The following is a 22,726-nucleotide window of genomic DNA, read 5'->3' on the forward strand; positions in this document are numbered from 1 at the left end:
CTGCTAAGTTATATGTTATGGTTTCTTTCTGTCTTTGTTTTTGAGACAGGGTCTTATTGTACCTCAGGCTGGCCTGGGTCTCACTGTGCTACCTTGAGTGTCTGACTCTCCCGCCTCAGCGTTTAGGTTGTTGGAATTACAAGCATGAGCCAGCAGGCTGCTTGTGCTCTGCCTCGCTTACCATGGTTGTTAACTCCCCTCGCCTTTTCTGATGTGTGTAGCACATCCCTGCGCTTCCTTTTCCTTCTTGGAGCAGTGCCTCTGACAGACAACAAAGCTCAGTCTGGATCTAGCTCAGTAGTTTAGTAATTTTAGTGTAACTCGACCACAAGGCCACAAGATGGCACTCGTTAGATGAAAAACTCTATTCCAATGTTCTTCAGCCCTGGATAATACCAGAGCAACAGAAAAAAACGGTGGCTACTTCTGGTACTTTACCTGTGACAATATTTTTCTGAGAAAGAAATTTAGAAACGGTTTCCATCTGTGAAGTTCATTAATTATCTACTGATAATTACAAAACTTTTGTTAGCGTTCCCGTTTGGATGTTGTGTTTCTTAATGCCTTAGGTACCAATTTGTTTTTATTAAAAATCTGACTAGTATAACTAATACCAAAATTAGATTAGGGAATAAATATCTTTCAGCACTGAGGAGAGACCTGAGGGCCTTGGGCACCCTAAGCAAGTCCTCTACTGTTGAGCAACATCACATGACCTGGAGGGTTAGGTGCTTTAACACAATAAAGCCAAAAACCACTTTTATTATTAGTGTGTGTATGGGAAGGACATGTGTCACTGTGACTGAACACAGATCACAGGACAGCTTGGTGGACTCAGTCTTCTCTTTCTACATTTACATGGGCCTCACCAACCCCTTGTCAATAAACTCTTTAAAAAATAAAGATTATATATAATATGGGGTGAAAGGGAGTGAATATAAACTCCCAAAGCTTAAAATACAAAGTCACAGTCAGAAACACAATGAGCTCAAGGCCAGCTTGGGTACATGAGGCCCTGTTTCTAGACGGCTCAGCCAGTGAAGGCGCTTGCTGCCCAGCCTGATCGTCACAGTTTAATCCTTCAGTCCTTGAGACCCACACACTGAGAGGAGAGAATAGACTTCTGAAACTTGTCTTCTGGCCTCCACAAGTGTGTTGCAGCGTTTGAGCAAATAAATAATAAATGATGAAAAACTCTTTCATTTTATAAAGTTTATCATAGAAACTTGTAAATTAAAAAAAAATCACACAGCAAAACTAACTAGACCCAAAGTCTACCCCTCAGCTACAAAAGCATACAAGAACAGGTTAATACTTAATATTATACCATTTGAGTTTGTATTACTTTCTGACTTCGAAACAAATAGCTCTGTTTAGAACCTGTAAGTTTTGAAAGACACCTAGAACTAATTTTTCACACCTACAAATAGTTAAAAACCAAAATACCCACCCTTGGATGTACTGATGAAAATAGAGAACAGAGGAACTGAGTGATACAAAAAACCAAAAATGATGGGGCCTCAAGGACTCAGTAGGTAAAGGCGCTCCCCACGGAGCCCCACAAACTGACTTGGATCCCTGGGACTCATTAAGTAGAGGGTTTTTCTCTGACCTGCACACACACACAAACTAATAAAGTTGATTGATGCATTGGAATGAATAAGAACTCTAGAAAACACACTTAATTCCAAGAGAGGCAGCTGACAGCCAGAAAGTTGTTACCATGTGGGAAGACAGGTCCAGTGTCACCAGATCTGCTTTTGTTTCAAGAAAACCAGAACTTTGGGTGGGGGGTTCTATATGAAATTATTTCATCTTAAAATGCTGACAGCTATTCCAAATTGGAGGAAAGAGGAGAAGGAAATGGGGTAGGAGAGAAAGGAGAAAGGAATGAAAGAGAGATGGAGGGAGGAAAGGAGGGAGGGAGGGAAGCAGGGAGGGAGGGAGGGAGGGAAGTAGGGAGGGGGGAGGGAGAGTGCTTGGTGATATCCAAGCTGGACAATGCACTTCCCAGCAGCTGCCGGTTGGTGGCTCTTGCTTTATACACATTTTTTTCAGTTTATTTTCCCAACAATTCAAATTGTATTTAAGAACTTAATTCAAGTTGGTCATAGTGGATCATCTGTATACCCAGAACTTGGAAGTCTGAGGTATCATGTCTTGAGAAAATGAGTCTCCAACACACACACACACAAAAGCAGAATTTCCATGAATTCATAATTCTTTAAGTTCAGACAGTTTTTATTAAAGATGATCATATTAAAAATGAAAAAAATAAATTTTATTATGCAGGAGATAAGGGCCCAAACAACTGTCTACATTTTATCCGAGTTTTAAAAGAGTGATCAGATATAAAGGCTCGGGGATTTTTGTTTGTATTTGAGCACTGAACTTCTAAAATTCACTTCTGATTTTAGGTAGTTAATGTACTAAAATTCGGTTAAAAAGTAGCAATGCTAAAGGAACGGAAAAGCAATTGTCCTGATAATCCATTCATGGGTTTATTTTTTTACCCGTAAGGCTTCAAACCACATAGAAAGTGTAATACTGTCACACCCAGCGTTCATAGCAATCCAGAAAAGAGGGTGGGGAGAAAAATTAGCCATCTTGTCAGCTGAACAGCCAAGAAGACTTTGAACAGTTCAGCCTGGCTCAGGCTCTTACTCAGTTACATTTTAATTACAATGTGTTAATATTCACTGCCTCCCACTTACAGGAGAGATTGGCACGTCTTTAGTCACTCATTCCCTATTCTCAGCTTCTCTCCCTAGCCTACACTTTTTGCAAACTTGACATAAGCCTATCCGTTTCCACTATTTCTTCTGCTCTTAAATCAGAATTGAGATGCTGTCTCAGATTCTCCCCACCCTGACCCCTGACCCATTTTGGAATCCGGAATGCTGCCTACTCCATCCCGATCCCCACACTCTGAGATGCCCGGAGCCTCCCGCCCCGGCTGCGCTGCACCTGCCCCTAGTGCCCCCGCCAGGCCCGCAACCTCAGCCATTCCAGAAATTGACAAAGAAGTTGCAGAGGGAGTGCCACTTCTCGGCGCAGTAGGTCTCAGTGAGCTCCGCGTTCTGGTCCAGCCCGTCCGGCTGGAGCCCGGCCACCGCGGGAGGCTTCGGGACCGGATCCGAACCCGCCTTCCTCCTGCCCGCGCTGGTCTTAGCCCTCGAGGACTTCTCCTCGGGCGGTGAGCTCGAGGACCACATCGGCTGTCGCGGCCGGGCCCGGCTCTGCGCTCTGGGACGGAGTTGCTCGGCGGGACTCACAGACAGGGTAGGGCGAGTCGGCGGGTGCAGCTCGGCGACCGCCTTCTTGTGGGCGCACAGGCGCGGTGGCAGCGGCGCGGGGTCCAGGCAGGGTCGGGGTCTCCTGCGCAGCGCTCCCAGCAGCCGCCTCCAGTAGTGCGAGCGCCGGGTTCCGGAGGTCGCGCAGCGCTCGGGATGCCCGCGGTAGGCGCAGTGCAGGCTAGCTCCGCTCGGAGCCTTGCAGCGCAGCGCCAGCTCGCCGCCTGTCGGCGTTCCCGGGGCGGGCACCAAGAGCTGCCAGCTGCACGCGTGCTGCTCTGGGCTCACGAAGCGACCCGAGGAACCGCCCGTGGAACCCGAGGCCGGGGCAGCCTTCCTACCTGCCGCCCCCTTGTCCTTCCCGGCGGCCACGAGGAGGCAGCATCCCAGCAGCAGAAGCAGCAGTCTCAGCGGCAAAGGGGACACCCGCGGTCTCGGAGGTCTCCTGCACGCTCTGGCCATCCCACTCTTTTGGGGTTCCTGGGGCTTCAGTGCAGGCGGCACACGGCGAGAAGCATCCTCGGATCTGTGGATGAAGGCTACGGATGAGTCCCACGCAGCCCTCTCCCTGGGCACAGGAACCTGCCAACTCCCCTGACCGTTCTTTCTGGAAACCAATGTTCTCAGCTGCGAGGAGCCCCTCTAAAGAGTTGTCCTAGGGGAGCAACTTACGTTTTAAGGGATCGTTTTTGAAAAGTTCATTGATATAGGAAAATGACGTTTAATTATCACCCAGCCACCCCCCACAAAATTGTTTACAAAATAATTTCAGGTTAATCGTAGGGACGCATGCACTTTTAGCTTACCGAATTCTGGAAGAGGTGGAGGGATCCTATTAGAGTAGAGCGAATGGCTGCATAAGGGATTAATCTGTTTTAAACGGTTCTCTGTGAATGAACCTGTTATCAATGGGAGAGAAAGGGCCTCCCCCTCTATGCCCCTCCCAGACTTCTCTCTCACTGGATTTCCCACACTACTGACACAGAAGACACACCCTCGTGCAGACCCACACACCACAGAAGGGTGACAGAGGCAGCTATGTGACATGAAATATAAATGTTGTATTTTGTTCCATCGCTGAAAATAAGGCAAATGTTAACGAATCTTTTCTTTTGAAACTTTTTCAAGTTTATCTGAAGAATAAAAGTTAAACAGGAAGACCCGAGTTTTAAGATAAAAAAGATAAAATGAAACAAAAATATTCGGAAACAGGTATTTGACTATTTGCACAGCTTCCTTTTTCTTTTCGCATTACATGTATTTAGTGTGTGTGCGTGTGTGTGAGAGAGAGAGAGAGAGAGAGAGAGAGAGAGAGAGAGAGAGAGAGAGAGAGAGAGAAAGAGAGAAACATGCAGGAGTCAGTTCTCTTCTCTCCCTCTACCCCGTGGGTCTCTTCTGTGGCAGTCAGGGGACAATGAGAATGAGTCAGGGAACTAACTCAGGCCTGCCATAGAGTTAGTTCTCACCTTCCACCGTGTGGGTCCTGGGGATTGAGTTCAGGCTGTCAGCCTGGCAGGCTGTCAACAGGAGGCTCCTACACCAACAGAGACATCTTGCTAACCCCCAAACTTGTTTTTGTTTGTTTGTTTGTTTTGGTTTTTCGAGACAGGGTTTCTCTGTGGCTTTGGAGGCTGTCCTGGAACTCACTTGGTAGTCCAGGCTGGTCTCGAACTTACAGACCCAAACTTGTTTTTAAAGTTTAGTTTAAATAGGGTCATGGTCTACAACCACATGAACCCTGCAGTCCTCCTGACCCAGTTCCCAAATAGCTGGAATCAAAGGCATGTCCCACCATGCCCAGTTACCTTTTATTAACTTACATTGCCAGCCTGAGCCTATGCCAGTGCAAGGGCCACCCCCTAGTGACAATTGACCTAGTTTCTGTTGACCTTCTATCATCACTGCTCCTTTTAAAAATATTCGTAAGTGCAATTAATTCCTGACTTTTCTTTTTTGATCTGTTTCTGGGGAATAGAGACTATTTTACTCCCATTTTGTGTATATATGTATTGTACTCACACTCTCACACTGCTGTCAAGGCATCCAGATGGAACACAGTTTTTGAGTAGCCTTATGTGGTCACGTGTTAAGTAACACTGATCTTTCCATAAAATTCTTCCTGGTCAAGGAAAGAAAACTCAAAGTATCTGGAGACCATTCTCCTAAAGTATGATCCAACATATGGATTATCTAAAAAGACAAACAAAAAGCATGCACCCCCAGAAAGAAGCATTGGAAATGAATTCATGGCTAGAATCACACTTTCAGCTCTCCCTGAAAGAGGACTGCCTGCCCCGGCCTCTGATGATCTGACAAATTTCTTTCTAAGAAAGGGGCAAAGGGCCGGGCGGTGGTGGCACACGCCTTTAATCCCAGCACTCCGGAGGCAGAGGCCGGGCTGGACCGATAGCCTCTAAAACTATACAGAGAAACCCTGTCTCGTAAAACCAAAAAAAAGAAAGAAAGAAAGAAAGAAAGAAAGAAAGAAAGAAAGAAAGGGGAAAAGGCTACTCTGTGTGTCCAAGCAAGCAGGCAGCCAGTATCCCTGCTCCTTACTCTCTGAGAAGAGCTTTGCCAGAACTCCACCTCCAGAACAAAGTAGAGGGACAGGAGCCAGCTGCTTGCAGTGGGCAGGAAGGGATCAAATCTGTCCATCCCCTTTTTTGAATGATATTAGCTAAGCCCAGTGTCTCCAGGGCTATATGTAGATTGGGTTGGCTTAAGTCAGGGACTTTAAGGCACACTCATCGCCCTGTAGAATTATACTTGTAGTCTCCATAGAAATAATAGCATGAATATCAACAAGTGTAACATGTGGAGTACATGATGTAACCCAGAGAAAGATGGTAGACTTCAAAGAGTTGGAGAAAGGTGACTGAAATGCCCAGGGAAAGAGAGAAAACCTCTGTGTCTAGGACATCTAGAAAGGTTTGGAAGAATATACTAGAAAGACAAGCCTGCAGTTGGGAGAGAACTGAATCAAAATCTCTATAACAACGAAGAGGATGGTTCTGGAAACAGGAATGTTTCCCGTAGGAGCATCATCCAGAGTGGAGGGAGGGTTGCCAGTGTGGATTAGTGTTTACTGTCAGTGCTTAGATTAGAAGGCATCAGAGGGGAAGGCACTGGTAGCTCAGTCTATGGGGAGAAAGAGAAGTTATAGACATAAAACCATCTGGTTCTGATTTCAAAATTATTTGGCACTCAGGAGGCAGAGGCAGGCAGAGCTCTATGAGTTCAAGGCTAGCATGGTTTATAGAGTTAGTTCTAGGCCATTCTACATGGTAGACTCTGGTTCCAAAAAAAAAAAAAAAAGGTATCTGCCTTAAGATACTGGTCCAGTTTATAAATTTGCTTGGCAGACATGGGAAACAGAAAATGATTAGTCATCAGTGTCTTGGTACACTGACAGTCTGCCCTACATTTTTAACCCAGAACGCAAATTTGTACAGGCATATTATTCATAAAATGCTGACTTCCTATCGTATCTCGTTGCCTAAGCATCACGATCACCTGGAAGATGTGTTTCAATCATTTACATTCTGTTGACTGAAAGAAAATTCTGGGGACAAACTTCCCATTTTGATATTCAGCACAAAGTTCAAGGCTAAACAGAGTCTCTGAAAAGGTCGCTGTAGAAGGGCAGTCAGCCTGCTGTAGAAGGGCAGTCAGCCTGCTGTAGAAGGAAGGGCAGTCAGCCTGCTGTAGAAGGGCAGTCAGCCTGCTGCAAAGGGAATGGACAACGGAAGCCCTTGGGGGTAGGGGTCAGCTTCATTACCCTTTGCAGTTGTCAGGAGCTGCCTGCGTTCCTTGGCCCACAGTGTTTTTGAAGCTGGCAATCATCTCATCCACCGATTCCATCTTTATATTTTTTTCAGAGTTTCATTTTCTTTTTTTTTTTAAGATTTATTTATTTATTATGTATACAGTGTTCTGTCTGCATGTATACCTCCAGGCCAGAAGAGGGCACCAGATCTCATTACAGATGGTTGTGAGCCACCTTGTGGTTGCTGGGAATTGAACTTGGTACCTCAGGAAGAACTGTCAGTGCTCTTAACCTCTGAGCCATCTCTCCAGCCCAGAATTTCATTTTCTTACTTGCCTCTCTCTTTTACAAAACAAACAACAAATAAATAGCAGCAAAAACAAAGTAAAATAACAATAGGGCCCTAGGCATTGTGGTACACATCTTTAGTCCTGGCACTTGGGAGGCAAAGGCAGGCAGGCAGATCTCTATGCATTCAAGGTCAGCCTGGTCTAGGAATGAGATCCAAGCTCAACAAGTCTACATAGTGAGACCCTGTCTCAAGAAAATAAGCATTGAAATAAATAACAATACTTTTTTAGTTACATTGGGACCATTCAATGTCAGCTGTTTAATATCTTTAATTCCACCTGCAGACTTAATTCCACCATTTCAGTCTAACTTACAAGTTCTGGACATTGAGTTGATGACCTCTTTAAGGGCCATTATCCTACCTATCACAAATGATTACAAAGAAAAGCATTATATAGTGATGAGTTAATTCATGCCAGGCAGTGGTGATGCACATCTTTAATCCCAGCACTCAGGAGACAGAGGCAGGCAGATCTCTGAGTTTGGGGCCAGCCTGGTCTATGAAGCAAGTTCCAAGCCAAAGCTATACAGAAAAACGTGTGTGTGTGTGTGTGTGTGTGTGTGTGTGTGTGTGTGTGTAATCAATTCAGAAAGTGCTAATCCTAAATACAACAACAGCTACAAAGTATAAAAAGCAAACACCAAGAGAGGAGAGGCCAGGCAGATGGCTGAGTGCATAAAGGCACTTGTCTCCAAACCTGAAGATCTGAGTTCAATCCCTGGGACCCATATGGTGTTGGGAGAAAATTAACTTCCTCAACTTGTTCTCTGACTTCCACATGTGAGCACATGAACATATACAAAAATAAACAATTAAAATAAAATTTAAGGGGAAATATATATATACATAATTATATATAATTACAATTTATATATAAGGACTCCAGTATTTCTCTGTTGGCAATTGAGCAAGAAGACAAAATCAAGGTGCTGGAGAGTGTAGTCTGCAGTCTCAGGATTAGAAATCAACTTCTGAAGTAGTTGGGTGCAAACCTTTAGTCCCAGAACTCGGGAGGAGGCAGATCTCTGAGTGTTCAAGGCCAGCAGGGTCTCTGTAGTGAGTTCCAGGACAGTCAGAGCTACATAGCGAGACCATGTCTCAAGAAAAGAAAGAAAGAAATCAACTTCTGGGCTGTGGTAGGGCCTGCCTTGGTTTGAACAGGGCTTGTTTCACTGATAGAAAAGTTCTGGGCTGTGGTAGGGCCTGCTTTGTTTTGAACAGGGCTTGTGTCAGTGATGAAAACCTGTTTTGTTTGTATGAGGTGCGTGGGAAAGGAAGCCATGGGACTGGGGAGGGAGAAGGAGATTCTGCCTCTGGTTTCTCCACTGTTCACGTGATAAAGTGAAAGGACACTATGCCTCTGGTTTCTCCACTGTTCACGTGATAAAGTGAAAGGACACTATGCCTCTGGTTTCTCCACTGTTCACGTGATAAAGTGAAAGGACACTATCCCTCTGGTTTCTCCACTGTTCACGTGATAAAGTGAAAGGACACTCTGCCTCTGGTTTCTCCACTGTTCACTGTGATAAAGTCCCAGTTATTCACCCATATGTGTTCTCCCTTTTTCCTGGATTCGTGCCCCCAAGCTAGGGACATTTTTAGCCTTCCCTGTACACAGGTGTCATCAAGTGACTGACCTTTTGCCAGTGATTTGTGCAGCTTCAACTTCACGATGCTGCTTGTCTTGGACTTTCCTCTTCCTCACGATTTAGTCCAGCATGCACTAGAAACTGAGCTGAGCCTTAACCATAAGGAGATGCACAATATCCTAAGGACAGCAGAGTGAAAGATTAAGGAGAGGAGGAAGGAAAATGGAGTTGGAAGAGCCTCAGAATTGCAGCCCTGAGAAAACCTCATCCATGCCTTGTGGAGTCACAGCACAGTCGTTGCTCCTTGGAGGATGCCTCACTGGACATCAACGGCCATAGCTTCTCTGCAGACACAGCCCCTTGCAGTGGCCCAAGCAAAATATGGTCTTATGGGAGCTGGGGTGTCTTCTGAAGATGCTGATGGTGAGATGTAGCTGGCTAACATGGTACCCGATTACCCAGCCACCACACGCACAATTAAAGAAGCTGGTTTCTGCAGCTGCCATACAAAGACATTTAAGAAAGGCTGCTTCAGAATTGCTGAGGCTAGATTTTGGCATTTTCTCCTCCCACAGCTATAAAACCTTATAGGAAAATCTAAGTCGCGATGTATGCAACAGAAGCCAAGAAGCATGGGTTCAGATTGGGGTCTTGCACCTGTGTAACCTTGGGCAATTCACTTCCCCTCTCTGAGCCTCAGTTTTCCCATCTGTAAATAAGGATGGTCATATAGTACTGTCGCCACAGGACTGTGCAGAGGCTTAAAGGGATGTTCACCATGGAGCACAGAGCCTGACTGGTTGCAAGTGTGTAGTCAATATATTATGAAAGCCTATTTTCTTCTGTATACCAATATGAACGTCAAAAGGGGGAATCTCTGTCTGAAAAGGTAATTGTACAGCATAATCATCATCAACTTCTCCATCTCAGTTTGTGACAATGTACGTCTGACGTCTGACGTGGGCAAAGACTGGGCTTCAGTCTCCAGCACCAGAAACTGAAAAGAAAAGGAAAACAACAACAAAGAGGGGTGGGAGAAGAGGAGAGAGGGGCTGTTGCAGAATGAATTTCTTGGTGATAAGAGCTGGATATGTAAAATAAGATTGTTTCTAATTTAAATAAAATTTATTAAAAAAAGAATCACAAAAGGAGGGGTAGGGAGAAGAGGAGAGGGGGTTGCTGTGGAGTGAATTTCACGGTGCTAAGAGCTGGCCTGCACTCGTCCCCACACAGAAGCTTAGGGGTGGGGGCGGTTTGGGAACTCTTCAACATGGAGGACTTGAAAGGAGGGAAGGGTGGCCGTAGAATCTAGGGGACCTCAGTTGACCTCCCAGATCCACAGCTTTCTTGTAACTTCAAAGAAAGTGTTCTTTAGTTCTTGACCAGTGCTTACAGCTGCAAGGCTTTGATGAACTTACTGAGTTCTGTCCCCCCTGTGACCTCTGGCTCATCACATTCAAAAATCTCTCCTTTTCAAATATAAAAGCAGCTATAAAGGCATCCCAAACTCCTCCTCTCCATAGGAGAAGAAGAAAAAGGAGGAGGAGGAGGAGAAGGAGAAGAAGAAGAAGAAGCCCACTTCAATCATATTAAAACCACCGTTGCTGGCCCGGAGTTGGTGGCACAAGCCTTTAATCCCAGCACTCAGGAGGCAGAGGCAGGCGGATCACTGTGAGTTCAAGACCAGCCTGGTCTACCGAGCAAGCTCCAGGACAGCCTCCAAAGCCACAGAGAAACCCTGTCTCGAAAAACCAAAAAAAAAAAAAAAACAAAAAACAAAAACACCGTTGCTTAGGGTATAGCTTGGAGGCATAGCAAGTGCCTTCCATGCACAATACTCTGGGTTTCATCCCTAGCCTTGCAGAGGGGAAAGAAAGGAAGAAAGATGAAGGAAAGAAAGGAAGGAGGGAAAGAGGGAACGAGGAAGGGAGGCAGGAAGAAAGGAAGGGAGGGAGGAAATAAAAAGGTGGTCGTCATACAGAGGCAGCAAGAAATTAAGAAACACAATAGAAATGACTTAATAATAGCAACACAAGATAAAAGGAGAGTGAACTTGACATGAAACATAGGAAGGTTATATGAAAACACAGAACTACTTTGGGGATAGAAAATAAAGACTCAAATGAAAACATATGGGTTATCATTATTACATAAGATACATTAACATTTAAAAATGTCTCCCTAGATTAATGTACACATTTAAGCGTGATTACAATTAAACACCAATAGGATTTTCGGGTCTGATTAGTTAGGCGAGCTGATTCTTAGGTTCCAGCGGGAAAACAAAAAGATGTAAGTGAGCTGGAGGGATAGAAGGCAAGAGAAAGATGCTTTCACCAAGGGGTGCAGCTTCAAGTGGCTGGCAACACAGCCTCAAACAATGCGATGGTCTGGTGGGGGTGTTGTTTCTAGGTAACCACAGGGACTCCTCTAAAAAGACCAGAAACTCCAGATGAGACCAGTGCTTCAGCTGACAGTGGCTGCCTTTGAGCTGGGCGGTCATGTGACGGTGGTGGGGCTCGAGACCCTCAAGCTTTGATTCATATGTTCTTTGTTCTCACTCACAATGATCACAATGAGGACGATTCTTCCTTGCTTGTCGATTGTAAGATGCGGGAAGGGAGGCAAAGGGAAAACTGCTCTCTTCCTTTGACCACTCAAAGATCTGAATGCTGTCAATCAAAAACATGGGCGAGAGGGGGAACAAAACAAACAGGAGGCTGGAGCATCCTGAACAATGGCCGGCAGTCACAGTATCTACGTGGAAGAGGATGCTTAGTCACCTTCTCTTTAAACTTTAGCTCATTAGTTCTCAACCTTCCTAACTCTGTGGCCTTTTACTACAGCTCCTCATGCTGTGGAGACCCCCAGACACATAATTGTTTCATTGCTACTTCAGAACTGTAATTTTGTTACTTTTATGAATTTTATTTATTTATTTATTTATTTATTTATTTATTTATTTTTGAGACAGGGTTTCTCTGTATTGTTTTGGAGGCTGTCCTGGAACTTGCTCCACAGACCAGGCTGGCCTCAAACTCACAAAGATCCGCCTGCCTCTGGCTCCTGAGTGCAGGAATTAAAGGCGTGCGCCACCAATGCCCGACTCCGTTGAGAACCACTTGTCTGTTTTGTGCAACCAAGGTCAGTGTGTGGATATGCAACCAGACTCTTAGATAGTCTTGTTTGGCTTTTCGAGACAGTATTTTTCTGCGTAACAGCCTTGAGGGTGTGCTGGAACTTGCTCTGTAGACCAAACTGGCCTCACAGAGATCAACTTACCTCTGACTCCAAAGTGCTGGGATAAAAGGCTTGTCTTAGATGAATCTTAATGCTCCTGGAAAGTGCTGTTAAGATCTACAACGTATGGGTAGGCCGGATGGCTGAGAGGGTAAAAGTGATCACATACATGCATGCAGGCAAAATACACATAAAATAAAATGAATAAATCTTTTTCTCAAGAGTTATTTATTATACATATAGTGTTCTGCCTGCATGCTAGAAGAATTCACCAGATCTCATTAGAGATGGTTGTGAGCTACCAAGTGGGTGCTGGGAATTGAACTCCAGACCTCTGGAAGAGCAGCCAGTGCTCTTAACCTCTGAGCCATCTCTCCAGCCCCCAAATAAATCCTTTTTAAGATGTATTACAATAAATATATTATATATTATAATAAAACATATATGTTTCACTGTGTAGCTGTGTAGCTCTGGCTGGCTGGGAGCTCATTATATAGAGCAGGCTCTATATACTTTTTACATCTATTGCATCGACTTTCAGCTTTTGCATGTAAATGAAAGCACAATAGTGTTTTCCCTGTCTGTCTTCCACACTGTCCTCTGCTTCTGTCCATCTGTCTATTCCTTTATTTTTTATTTGCTGAATAAAGCTACAGTGTGGTTATCTCACATTTTCTTTATGAACACCTGGGTTGTCGATTCTGTATCTTGTCTAACATAAATATAGCTGCAGTTTTGGATTGGGTTGTTTTGTTTGAGATGGCGTCTGTGACATCCAGGGCTTTTCCAGAGCAGGCTCGGGTAGAGTTGTTTCCACCTGGCCTTTCCCTGCAGCGCCTCTCCTCTTAGGAGCTTTGCATATGGAACTCAGGGATGCCCAGCCTGGGCCTTGTCCTTTCTATTTTGTACTGCATTCTCTTCACAGGGTTAGTTAACCACTGTCAGAGTTAGAGGGGCTGGAAACCACCCCTATTTAACATAAAGACGACTGTGGTCTCCCCACATTCCTGGGAAGGAAATCCTCAAGAGTCCCTGCTGTGTTCTACAACTTGCACAAAACAGACCCTCAGAATCCTTACTCCTGCCCAGCTGCCCCTTGTGCTTGTCACAAAACTTTTGTTAGTAGAAAACTCACAAAGAGACAATCATCTGTTTTGCTTGTTTGCTTTCCAGGTTACAAATATTTTTCTTGCACTGTATATGTATATATACATATGTGTATATATATATAATTATAACTATAGTGATATGTGTATATGTGTGTGTATGTATATATGTGTATACGAGACAAAGTGTCACATAGCCCAGGATGGCATCAAACTTACTGTGTAGCTGAGGCCAGCTTTTACCCGGGAGGTTGGGATTATAGGCGTATGCTACCATGCCTGGTTTGAGATGGATTTCATGAGTGAGGAATCAGGTTCAGTCATTTAATGATTTCCCCAGATAGGAACACTGGCACTTGAACCAAAGTCCTCAATGTTGTAGAGCTAACCGATCAGGAGACCAGAATGATCTCCCTTTAGCACACATAGGTAGGTTATCCTCAGGACAACCTGTTTCACTTCCCCTAAGCGACTTTACTCTGTCTCTCAAGGGCTTCGGGATGCGACCCTTTCCCAGTGATCTTGCTAACATCACAATCCTCCTCCTGCTTCTGACTCTCTGATGTTGGACTAACAGGAGTGAGTCACCAGACAGCATTTTCGGCGCTTGGTTGGGCCGGATTTTCCAGTGAGAGAAGCCCAGCTCCGCGGCTTCCAGAAAGGGTTTCCTAAATTATTTGAATTGAAGGGAGAATTCGTGGTTCTAGGAACGGAATTAGGGTCATCAAAAAGTGAGGTTCTGGAAACATATTCCAGCAGAGCCCTGAGCATGAGCCAGGGAAGGTGAACGTGCCAAGTATCTGCAGCTCGCACCAGGTGGTCCGGGGGGGCTCCCACCCCCAAGCCCTCCCCGGCGCGCACTGGGTTAACCTCGGGCGAGGGGCCTCTGCCCGCCCACATTCCGCCGCTCAAAGGGGCGGGTGGTCTGATGCTGGTGGGGTGATTTCGCCTCTTCACGTCCTACCCTCCCACTGGCCGAGCCCGCGCCCCACCCTGGCCTCCCCGGCGCCGCGTGGTCACGTTACCTACGCCGCCATTCAGGCGACCCTGTGGGCTTACAAAGCCGGGACATTAAGAAGTCTGCGGGCGTCGCTGCAATTAGAAACGTGGGGCCAGGATCGGGGACAGCTACTGTGGCACTTTAGGCCAGGTCGCCCCATCTTGCATTCTGACCGCTTCCATAGTTTAACTCGATGGTGTTTGCGAATCTTTGTATTTTGGAAATAAAGCGTGATACAGTTGCAAAAGATTGTTGCCTGGCCTTGCATCAGGTCCGTGTTAATGGGGGGGGGGGCTCGCTGTTGTTTAATTTTACAAAGTATGTCTTGGGAAATGTAAACGTATACGGAAAAATCAGGTTTTAAGTTGTGACCACCTAAATGAAAATAACAATACAGAATCTGCGACAAACCCACTGTAGGATATTCTATTGATAAGCCGGAGCTGGCAACATTTCCCGAGATATCTGATAAAACAAAATGTTGTACATGCTTCCCTTTTTATGTTTCCTTTTTAGTGCCATGGAGTTGTCCAGTCAGGAGGCCATAAACTAACCATCCTTTAGCATCCGATCACAATAGAGAAAGTGCGATTAAGCCCAGTTATTTAGCCACAGAAAATAAATTAGCATGCACCCATGAACAGGAGAAGGCCAAACACAAGATAAATCAATCACTTCGATTAGTAGTACTTATGGAGTCTATGTAGACTTAAGGGTGACTAGGGACATGGTTCGGGCCTCCTAATACCCAAAGGGCCAGTAATATCAAAGGACGTGTTCCAGGTGCTGTAGGTGCCCTGGGCAGAGATGCCTCAGATAGTGAAGGTCTTGGGCGTGTGGAAACTGGTGGAAGGGAAATTGCATCCCTGCAAAGTTCCTTGCAAAAGCATGTAAGCTGGGGCTGGAGAGAAGGCGCAGAGGTTAAGAGCACTGACTGCTCTTCCAGAGAGAGGTCCTGAGTTCAATTCCCAGCAGCCGCATGGTGGCTCACAATCATCTGTAATGAGATCTGGTGCCCTCTTCTGGCATGTGGGCATACAGGCAGACAGAACACTGTATATATAATAAATTCTATTAAAAAAAAAAGCTCTGAAAATTGGATGAGGCATCCTGGGTTGCAACTTCAGTGCTGCCTGGTGGAGACAGAAGAATTCCTGGCCACCCACTATAGCCAATCTGTGGGTTCCAGATTCAATGAAGAGATTTTGTTTCAAAAAATAAAGTGGACAGAGATAGGGCAGGATGCTTCTGGCTTCCACATGTATGCATGCACACACTCGCATGAACATGTACACACACACACACACACACACACACGATAGAGAGAGGAGACAGGAAACTTGCAAGTGCCTAATAGGACAGGTGCCAGTACTCCGTGAGGACTTAGCTAGTAATCACCGCATGTGTGAGGCTCCAATGTCTGACCTTCCTGAAATACCTTCTTTCCTCTTGTGTCATGGCCCAGAGACAGCAATGCACATAACCAGCTGACCCCCAATCACATCTTAGAAACAGCTGTAACTTCAAGAAGTTCTTCCAGCCCTTGGCCTGTGATTGAATGAGACTCTCAGGATTTAGCTAAGATGTTTCTATCCAGATGAGAGAAAAATTAAAAAGGACCACAATGGAACAATGGAATATGTTTAGACATTCCCCTCCAGACTTGGGGGTGTAGCGTGACGGTAGAGTACCGGCTTGGCCTGTGCCGTGTTCTAGTTGCAACATCCCCAACACTTAGTTTCCCTTGTGCTTGAGTTAGCATTATGCTAATGTAGAGTAGATATGAGTTGGAGATGTATTGTTGAGAGGAAAAACACAAGATGTCTTGCAGATTACTCTTTATGTTTTAAAAAAGAAGAGAAAAAATAAGCTTGTAGTGATATATTATCTATATTTAATAAACTTTGCCTGAGGATTCAGAAAGCAAAGTCAGCCACAAGCTATAGAGGTCAGGCAGTGGTGGCACACACCTTTAATCCCAGGAGACAAAGGCAGATGGATCTCTCTGAGTTCAAGGCCATCCAGGCTTGATTGGATCAGTCTAAAAGAAACAGAGCTCACGCCTTTAATCTCAGGACTCATGAAAGGTATTTAAGACAAGAACAGATTCAGTATGAAGCACTCATTCTCAGTCACATTGAAGATAGGCATTTGTTCTCCAGCCACAATGAGGAGAGGCAGTAGTCTGAGGCTTGGCGAAGAGTTCTGGGATCAGCCCCTTCAGCCTGAGCTAGAGGTGAGAGCTAGTGGCTGGCTGCTCTGCTTTTCTAATATTCAGATTGAAGCTTGAACCTCAGTATCAGTCTCTGGGTCTTTTATTTTTATTTTTTTTGTGTGTGTTACAGCAGCTCATATATATTGGATTATAAATATATCCTTTGGATTTGACTCCCAGCAACACACACACACACACACACACACACACACACACACACACACACACACACACACACACACAGCCGCGTAAGGATAGGAGAGGGAACTGGATGAATACCTTTCTGTACTTTAGTATTTTTGAGCTGTATGAATGTAATATATATTTAAAAATTAATTGGGATTAAGCAAACATGAAATTCATGCTTTGGGTTTCTTCACCTTTATACCAAACCCTGCTAATATGATTTTGCTTCAGCCTGAGAAAATACAACGCAGCACTATCTTAAACCAGTCAGCCCAGCCCTCCCTTCACCCTTTCACAGGAGGGCAGAAAACCCGTTCAGCAGTGTCTTCCCTCTGACTTCCCAGTCTCCTGAACTCCACTCTCAGTCTTCCCGGGGACCCACTTTCTTCTGAACACTGCTGTAACTACCAGAGCACCGGGTCATAACACAACCTCATACTTAGAATTATAGAACTGAAGAAGCATGGATCTAAGGTGTGTTCTGAGTTACTCCATGTTGTATAAAGTAGTGGCTCTCAGGCTGAGACTCCCTGCATCACTCCACTTTATAACGTTTGTTTGTTTGTTCAACGTTGAGGACAAAAACTGAGGCAGAATCACCCCATATCTTGCTTGTGTAAGTAAACAGCCACATGGCCACGGCAAGGCAGGCGGCACAAACTTATGCAAATCAGATGTTACTACTTGTAATGGTTAACCAGGTGGCAGTGGCACATGCTTTAAATCCCAGCACTCAGAAGGCAGAGGTCAGCCTCTGTGAGGTCAGCCTGGTCTACAAAGTGAGTTCCAGGACAGCCAGGGCTGTTACACAGAGAAACCCTGTTTCAAAATACAAAATGAAGCAAAACAATCAAACACATTTGTAATGGTTGGTGTTAACTGTCAGCCTGCCAGAGTCCCCCGAGAAGATGGGTCTCTGGGTTTGTATATGAGGGATTAGCCATCTTGCTATATATGAGTGATGCGATCTTCTCACTAGTGTCATACGAAAGGCACAGATGGTGGACAGGATGAATAGGTGATGAACTCTGCCCATGGAATTTCAGCTTGCCACAGTTGCTCTGCTGGCTGGAACCCTCAAACTGTCACTTGTCTGGACTCAGATGAACGAAATCCATGTTGAGACAGCTTGGTACTTTTGGGGACAGGACTGCACTCATTATCCCATCTACCTGCTATGACTTGCCTGTGTCGGTGTCTGTCTCTGACTTCACTGAAGCCTCTCTAATCTTTTCCTACCAAACAGTATTGAAAGCAACATGAAGTGTAATGTGCAGTCTAGGAGCTAATATTAGTAATTAAGATTAAAGGGGGCTGGCAGGAAGGTTCAATGGGTAAAGGTGCTTGCTATTTACTGTGGTATATGACACCTACATAAACAAATATACATATACATACATACATATATACATATATATGTACATACACACACACACACAGATTAGAGCTGGGCAGTGGTGTGGCACATGCCTTTAGTATCAGCACTCGGGAGGCAGATGCAGAGGAAGAGGCAAAGGATGTCTGTGAGTTTGAGACCAGCTTGGTCTACAGAGCAAGTTCCAGGACAGCCAAGGCTACACAGAGAAACCCTGTCTTGAGAAAAAAAAGTTAGAATAAAAGAAACTGATTGCCAACAGACATGCCTATGAAGGGCAATCAGTGGTACAGAGGTTGATTTTTCTTTTTAGGCCACCAGCCCACAAAAAATGACAGAGACATTAGTTATGAATGCTTGGCCTTAGCCTAGACTTATTTCTAATTAGCTAGCTAACTAACTAGTTTTTTTTTAAAGATTTATTTATTATGTATAGTGTTCTGTCTGCATGTATGCCTCTAGGCCAGAAGAGGGCACCAGATCTCATTACAGATGGTTGTGAGCCACCATGTGGTTGCTGGGAGTTGAACTCAGGACCTCTGGAAGAACAGCCAGTGCTCTTAACCTGTGAGCCATCTCTCCAGCCCCCTAACTAGTTTTAAAATCTATGTTCTTCCACGAATTTGTAACCTCACCTGTGTTATACACATCCTGGTTATTCCGTGTCTAGATGGCGACTCCTCCTTCTTCCCAGAGCTCTCTGTCCCCAGAAGTACCCCCTAACTTTTCCCTGCCTAGCTAATGACCTTTAAGCTCTTTAATAAACCAGTCACAGTGACACATCTTCACCCAGTGTAAAGGACCACAACAGTGGTACATGGTGAATTACAGCCATTGAGATAGATGTAGCTGTGAGTTTACACTCAGCTGTATATATGTAAGTACCCCAGAGTCCTTGAAGAGATAATGAATTGTCTTCCTAAGGGATCTGTCCCAAAGCTAGCCAAGCCTGGCCCAAACCTTGTTAAGATCCTGGCTGCTCATCAAGTGTTCATCTGTCTCCTTTACTTCCAAATGTCATTCAGGCCTTGAAGCAGTGAGCCTCGGTTGCATTACTGTGTGTTATTTAATATGAATGTCCCCAGCACAGGCCAGATGCTGGGAGAGTCATAAACAAGAGTGACATGTCTTCTTGTCTACATGGAGCAAGCAGCCTTGTTTTGAAGGTAGCTTCACAAGGTATTGCTTGTGAGAAACTTGAGTTTGGATGCTAACTAGAATTTCAAAGTTCATACTTAACAGATAATCAGGATTATTAACAGTGTTAAGTTCTCCAGTACACAGACACACAGACACACAGACACACACACACACACACACACACACACACACACACAGTGGGAGAGGATAAAGGAGGGTCTTATGCTGCAGCTCAGGCTCTGAAGACAGGGTAGTCTTGCCTCAGCTCCCTCCATCCCTAGGGGAAGAATTATAGGTACTGATTCTAATGGCAGCCAGCCTTGAGAACTCCTTTCTACAGTGGATATCAGGCAACTTCCTATTGGACAAGACAACAAAAATAATTGATTCCTATTCCTGGGTCATAGTTTCCAATTAAATCAGAAAAATTAAAATTCATTTCTGAATCCATATTAGATACATAGTTCAAGTATACTGAAACAGATTTCATAACAGAAACAATCTAGCCCTGAAAATAAAAATCAAGTATGTACTTAAAAAACAAAAATCCAGCTGGGCAGTGGTGGTGCACACCTGTAGTCCCAACACTTGGGAGGTAGAGCCAGATGGATCTCTGTGAGTTGGGGTCATCCTGGTCTACAAAGCAAGTTCCAGGACAGCCAGGGCTGTTACACAGAGAAACCCTGTCTCGAATCCCACCCCAATAAATAATCTTAAAAAAAATCCAGTAGTAGTAGTAGTAATACAGTGACATGCAATTAAGTGATTGGAGCTTATGCTTGCAAAGGATGATCCTCTTTATAGACAGAGCCCTGGAGAATGTGGAAGGCATTTTAGCATCTGACCAGCAAACACATTGGGTTCTGGCTTCACTTTCTTTGAAATTCTGGACACACACACACACACACACACACACACACACACCCTTCTGCCATGGCCGTCATTACTTGCTGTAATGTTACTTTCATTATTTGCTGGAGTGTTACTTTTATTTCATGGGGTTCAAGTGTGTTGATGGGACCATTCATGGTCCCACCTCACAAGGCAAAAAAGATAATAATAGGCTGGGGAGATTGTTTAATGGATACAAGCATCTTCCACATAACATGAGGACCTGAGTTGGAATTCCTAGAACCTATATAAAATCTGGAGGCACAGTCTGAGCAGAGACGGAGGTAGCAGAATGACTGCAAGCTGAAGGGCTAGCTAGTCTGGTTGCACGCAGCAGAGAAACAGAAAAGAGAGCCTATCTATCAAGGAAGGTGAGAACTGAAACCTGAGGCTGCCCTCAGTCCTCCACAGATGGTGCAGCAAATAAAAGGTGTTCAGTCTCAAATAACCCTTCTGGAAATGCATGGTGCCCCTTTGCCTGGCCATTCGTGAGAGGGGTGTGTGGCCAGCTACTTTTAATTACCTCCCCAAGCCCCACCCAGCAAGGCTGGGAAAAGATCGTGTGGTTTGTCACAGCAGCATGCAAATGCGGGCCTCTAATCCTATCAGGAATGCTCAGGGTGTTAATTTGACTATCTTTCACAGATCATAAATCTCCTTGGGGGCAAAGCTGCCAGACACCATCAAGCCAAACCCCTTCAGTGGCTGGCAGTTGGAGCGTAGCAGCTGGGATCATGCCTCAGTAAGTCCAATAAAGAGCTTTGTAAGGAGGGCTGGAGAGCAGCTGCTCACATTTGAATACAATGGAGCAAAACAGTGGGGAAATGTGAATGTCTGATTATCCAGACGGGTGGTCTTCCCAGTGCCCTTCCTGCCCACGGAGCCATGGATCCTTGCTCATTCACAATTCTTAGCACGCAGATGGACCCATCTCACTCCCAATGGATAGCACAAACACACATTGGATTAGTTTTTTAATCCCTGTCTATAAATAACAAATAGACTATATTTGCTTTCATTGGAAAACGCTAGCCTTTTTATATGAACTTCTACCCAGTCTTTTGTTCAGTGGTCAGAATAGAAACATTCTCCTTTTTCATCAACAGAGAGAACACTGTGAACAAACTTGTGGGGTCTACATTGCCACTAGGAGTCGTTCTTTCCATTACAGCTTCATCCTGAGTCCACCTGACCTTACCTGGGTCAGTTTAAAATACAGGTGTGTGTGTGTGTGTGTGTGTGTGTGTGTGTGTGTGTGTGTATCTGGAGAGATGGCTCAGCAGTAAAGAACACTGGCTGACCTTCCAGAGGCTTCTAGGTGCAATTCTCAGCACCTACACGGTGGCTTACAGGCACCCTTAACTCTTAGGTCCAGGGGAATCTGATGCACTCTTCTGCCTAGGCACTGCCTTCTGTTGGCCTCCTTGGAAGGTAAGCTTTAGTGTAAATCTGTGAATTGGCTGGGATGAGGAAACTGGGGTTCCTTTAAAGCCTCATTAGGAGCTGAGACTGCAAGAACCAGAGGCTACCCATCCTGTATCTCAAAGGGGTACATGTCAGTGGCTTTCTCCGTGCCAGGAACATAGCACATTTACGGTGAGTTTCTGACAACAGGGGTGTCAGAAAGGACTTCACTTACCAGTCATGGGCTTTGATTTGATTCTTGAGCTCTCTTGAAGATGGATTTAATCTCTAACATGTAATATCTGGCCCAATGTATAGGGAGTTGGGTGACATATAGTATTGATGTAACTGGAGGTGGATTTCAGAATAACTGATTGGTATTATTATTTTTTTTTTTAGTTTTACGAGACAGGGTTTCTCTGTTTTGGAGGCTGTCGGTCCAGCCTGGCCTCGAACTCAGAGATCCGCCTGCCTCTGCCTCCCGAGTGCTGGGATTAAAGGCGTGCGCCACCAACGCCCGGCGATTGGTATTATTTTTAAAAGTGAATATTCATACACGTTTGGTTCCAATTCACCCCACCACTATTCCTCCTTCCTCCAGTGATTCCCCTATTCCCACCCTTTCTTCTCGAAGTCACTTTTTTTTCCCCCGAGGCAGGCTTTCTCTGTATCGTTTGTAGGTTGTCCTGAAACTTGCTCTTGGAACTTGGAAGGCTGGCTTCCAATTTACAGAGATCCGCCTGCCTCTGTCTCCTGAGTGCTGGGATTAAAGGCATGCGCCACCAATGCCCAGCTATGAAGTCATGTTCTAATACCCAGAATCCATTTAGTGTTTGACCAGATGTGCACAGGTATGGGATCATCTACTGCAGCTTGGATCTGGATCCCTGTAAAAAGGTTCTCCCCCTTTTCTAGCAGCCATCATTTGCCAAACAGCTCCACAGACAAGGGAAGGCCTTCACAATCCCCTCTTCCCACCTCCACTTAAGATTCCTGTTGGCTTGAGCTTGTTATGTGTGCAACAGCCCTGCCACATCCAGTAAATAGCTCTGCTGCAGACATACTTCTGACTCTTTGGAGTATTTTGGCTCCCTTTTCTGTGATGATCCCTGAGCCTTGGGGGGAAGGTGTAACACAGACACCCTGTTTCAGAGATGAGTACTCCATAG

At 45.1% G+C, this 22,726-nt stretch overlaps 1 protein-coding gene across 1 annotated transcript; it reads right to left on the reverse strand.

Annotated features, from left to right (window-relative positions):
- Nucleotides 1–2,223: 2,223 nt before the first annotated feature.
- Nucleotides 2,224–4,395, reverse strand: Fgfbp3 (fibroblast growth factor binding protein 3). Its single transcript, XM_013124619.3, has 2 exons — nt 4,100–4,395; nt 2,224–3,819 (listed from the first exon to the last, which is right to left on the reverse strand). Exon 2 carries the CDS (start codon nt 3,753–3,755, stop codon nt 3,000–3,002), a length of 756 nt encoding a protein of 251 aa, XP_012980073.1. The 5' UTR covers nt 3,756–3,819; nt 4,100–4,395; the 3' UTR covers nt 2,224–2,999.
- Nucleotides 4,396–22,726: the final 18,331 nt, after the last annotated feature.

This window comes from Mesocricetus auratus, unplaced genomic scaffold, assembly GCF_017639785.1.
Source record: "Mesocricetus auratus isolate SY011 unplaced genomic scaffold, BCM_Maur_2.0 Super-Scaffold_4256, whole genome shotgun sequence".
Classification (NCBI taxonomy): domain Eukaryota; kingdom Metazoa; phylum Chordata; class Mammalia; order Rodentia; family Cricetidae; genus Mesocricetus; species Mesocricetus auratus.